Source organism: Elgaria multicarinata, chromosome 3 (assembly GCF_023053635.1).
Source record: "Elgaria multicarinata webbii isolate HBS135686 ecotype San Diego chromosome 3, rElgMul1.1.pri, whole genome shotgun sequence".
NCBI classification, from domain to species: Eukaryota; Metazoa; Chordata; class Lepidosauria; order Squamata; family Anguidae; genus Elgaria; species Elgaria multicarinata.
The window spans coordinates 84,079,374-84,082,572 of NC_086173.1; the positions used below are offsets into that span (position 1 = coordinate 84,079,374).

A 3,199-nucleotide genomic window follows, 5' to 3' on the forward strand; every position below is an offset into this window, starting at 1 on the left:
CAAAGTGGGATTTGTGAAGTTCAAAAAAGTGCAGGAGATGGAGTGTGAGGGGAGAGGAAGAAAAACTTTAGAAAGCAAAGGGGGCAAAATAAAACCATATTGTGGGCCTGATCCTGCTGCCCTGACAGCCAAAAGAGGTTTATTCAACCGCCTATACTAAAAGGTCTGCCTAAACACTGCTTCCTCTCTGGATGGGTTCATGAACATTTCTTACATCACTCAGTTCTGGACTTGGGGATCGAAAATCATTTGATTTGAAAAGCTCCCGACCCTGACTTTTTTGTGGGTACCCAAAACCTAGCCAGAACAAGCCTCTGGGGAATGGCATTTTTGGGACTTTTGCTTCAGCACGGAACCCCCTCCCACTTGCACATCTGCCTTCATCTAGTGGTACTGCACGAAGCAGGAAGCATTCTGCAACAAGTCTTTGGGGAGGCTGTGGAAGGAGAAAAGGCTTTCTGTGCGCCCATAGCAATAGTCTTCTGAAGTGGCTGGGCTGCTGGGGTTGGACATGCAGGCAGAAGAGTGGGACGAGGTGGCTGGAGAAGCACTGGAGATCCAGGAGCCTGCGTCACTGCCTGGGCTGGGCGGGTCTGTGGAGCTCAAGTAGCTGGGCACCACCACCATTTCTCTGGGAGGTTTCTGGAGGCACTGATCGGCCAGCCGGAGTGTTTCGGAGAGGGCCCATATGTAGTTATGGGCAAAGCGCAGGGTCTCAATCTTGGTCAGCTTCGTGTCGTCCGGAAAAGTGGGCAGGACGCTCCGCAACTCGTCCAGGGCCGCATTGAGGTTGTGCATGCGGTTCCTCTCCCGATCGTTGGCCTTGACCCGCCTCGTCTTCTTGATGGTGTGAAGGACTGCCTCGTTCCTGACCTTGGTGCGGCCCCTTCGCCTCTTGCGCTCTTTTTCTTCCGTGCACTTTCCCCCAGGGCTGTGCTCTGGGGAGGTGGCAGGTTTGGGGGAGGCCAGGGAAGGGATCTGCAGGCCACCAAGGCTCCCCTCGTCATCCGTGAGGCAAAAGGACACGTCACTGCTGTTGTCCAGGTCAGAATAGCTGGTCTCCAGGGCAGAGGACATCCTGCAAAGCAAAAAGGAAAAGGGGCACAGTTAGTGACTATAACGTTATAGTGAAGGAGGGAAAAGCCAAGATGGGGGGGAAAGAAGATGAAAAGAAGGGGGAATTGATAGTTTTAAAAAAAATATGTTAAAATAGTGGCCACTGTCCCCAAATGAACCCAAACGTAGGAAAATTTATTAAAAATCAACAAATCCCAGACATTAAACGAATCTGAAGGAAAATATTATGTTCCTGGGTCCTTCTCAAGACAGAAACACAAGCACAATAGGAAATGGATGAAAAATAAAGGAAGCCTAGAAATGACATCAAACGGAAGGCAATCGTGATCGTTAGCTTCGGTTTGACGTTCACGTGGATCGTTGGGTATCTCAAGCCAAGAGCTCTCCTGCCTCCTGGATCTGGGAGATCGAAGCTACAAAGCCAAGCCGCCCAGCGCCGCGGCCGTAGGACTTCTTTTTCCGTGATACTCACTCGAAGCGTTGTCAGGGCGGCGCTCCACACATGCACGCACCGCCAAGTTCCCAAGTGTAACTCGAAGACGAGGGAAAACTCGCGTCCTCCTCGAAGGTCCCGGCGACAAGAGAAGCGGGGGGCGGGAGAGCGGGGGACGACACGCACGCGACAGCCCTTGTCTATGAAGTGATCTCTGCCGCTATCAAGTCGTGTGAGCGGCGAGTTTGGCACACGACTGGCCTCAGACATCTTATATACCCTGTAAAACAATAGCCCTCTCCCTCCCCCCAGCCTTTCTCCGTTCCCCCCAGCAAGCTCTGGCGGAATGAATGAATCAAGGCATCAGGTCTGCCCCGTGCTGCACTTTCCCGCATTTGCATAATTTATGCGCCGAGGATTCCGTTCTCTCCCGGGAGTGTGCCTATAATTACCGACGCCCAATGGCGAGCGAGGACGGCCTGGGAGCCACGTGAGCTATCACTAGGCTAAGCCTACTTGTTTGAGCTTCATTAGTCTATTAAAGGGGAAGGGCGGGGGGGAAGGAGGAACAAAGTGATTAGCCTTCGGGCCAGAGGCGCACAAGTCCCCAAAGGAGCCTTTGGAAGCGAGGGCGAGCGGCTCCCTCCCGCTTGGAACAGAATGTTCCAGGCCATTCAGCCCCGCGCCAAGCCGGGATGAATGTGGACCGCGGGGCTGTGGTGTTCACTTCCTCCCCCCACCCCGCTTCTTCGGTGGGGTTGGCCTTTCAGAGGGCCCTGCGCTGCGCCTTCCTGAATAAAGCGCGGGGTGGCCAGACGAAAGGCGGCAGGAGCAGATCAATAGCATCACCGCAGCTAGCCAGAAGGACACAATGGCTAACAGCCAACAGAAGGCCTACTTAGAGTAGACCCATTGCAATGAATGGGATTTATGTTAGTCATGGCTAATTTAAGGCCCATTTTCAATGTCTTTGCTCTAAGTAAGATTTATGTTGGATTTTGCCAAATACTCCTTTTAAAAGTCTTGGGAACATCATCATCATCATCATCATCATCATCTTATTATTATTATTATTATTATTATTATTATTATTATTATTACTACTACTACTACTACTACTACTACTACAAAACATGCATCAGTTTAAGGCTGCCCTCTTAAACCTGCTGCCTGAGATAGACTGCTCAGCAATTCCTACATTCGACAGGTCTTTCCCCCCAGTTTCTCGTGGGTTTCATGTGAACTTGCAAAGGTGAAAACAAAAACTGTTGCATCTCTGGAGCAGTTCCTGTTTTAGTATTCAGCCAAGGGGGAAACTATTGCCCCGCTCGTGCTCTTCGCTCCTCTGATGCCATGTTTCTCGCCTGCCCAAGGGCCTCTACTTCCCTTGCTCGGCTTCGTCCATTTTCGTCTGCTGCCCCTTACGCCTGGAACGCTCTTCCAGAACATTTGAGAACTACAAGTTCAACCGCAGCTTTTAAAGCTCAGCTAAAAACCTTTCTTTTTCCTAAAGCTTTTAAAACTTGATGTTGTGCAGACTTCTACTGTTACTTTCTACTGTTAGTTTTTCCCTACCCTGTGCCTGCTTACCCTTCCCTGTACCTGTTTGCATTCTCTTCCCCTCCTTATTGTTTTACTATGATTTTATTAGATTGTAAGCCTATGCGGCAGGGTCTTGCTATTTACTGT

General features: G+C 50.6%; 1 protein-coding gene across 1 annotated transcript; it reads right to left on the reverse strand.

The window, feature by feature from the left end:
* Positions 1–384: 384 nt before the first annotated feature.
* Positions 385–1,077, reverse strand: NEUROG1 (neurogenin 1). Its single transcript, XM_063123307.1, has one exon. It carries the CDS (start codon positions 1,075–1,077, stop codon positions 385–387), a length of 693 nt encoding a protein of 230 aa, XP_062979377.1.
* Positions 1,078–3,199: the final 2,122 nt, after the last annotated feature.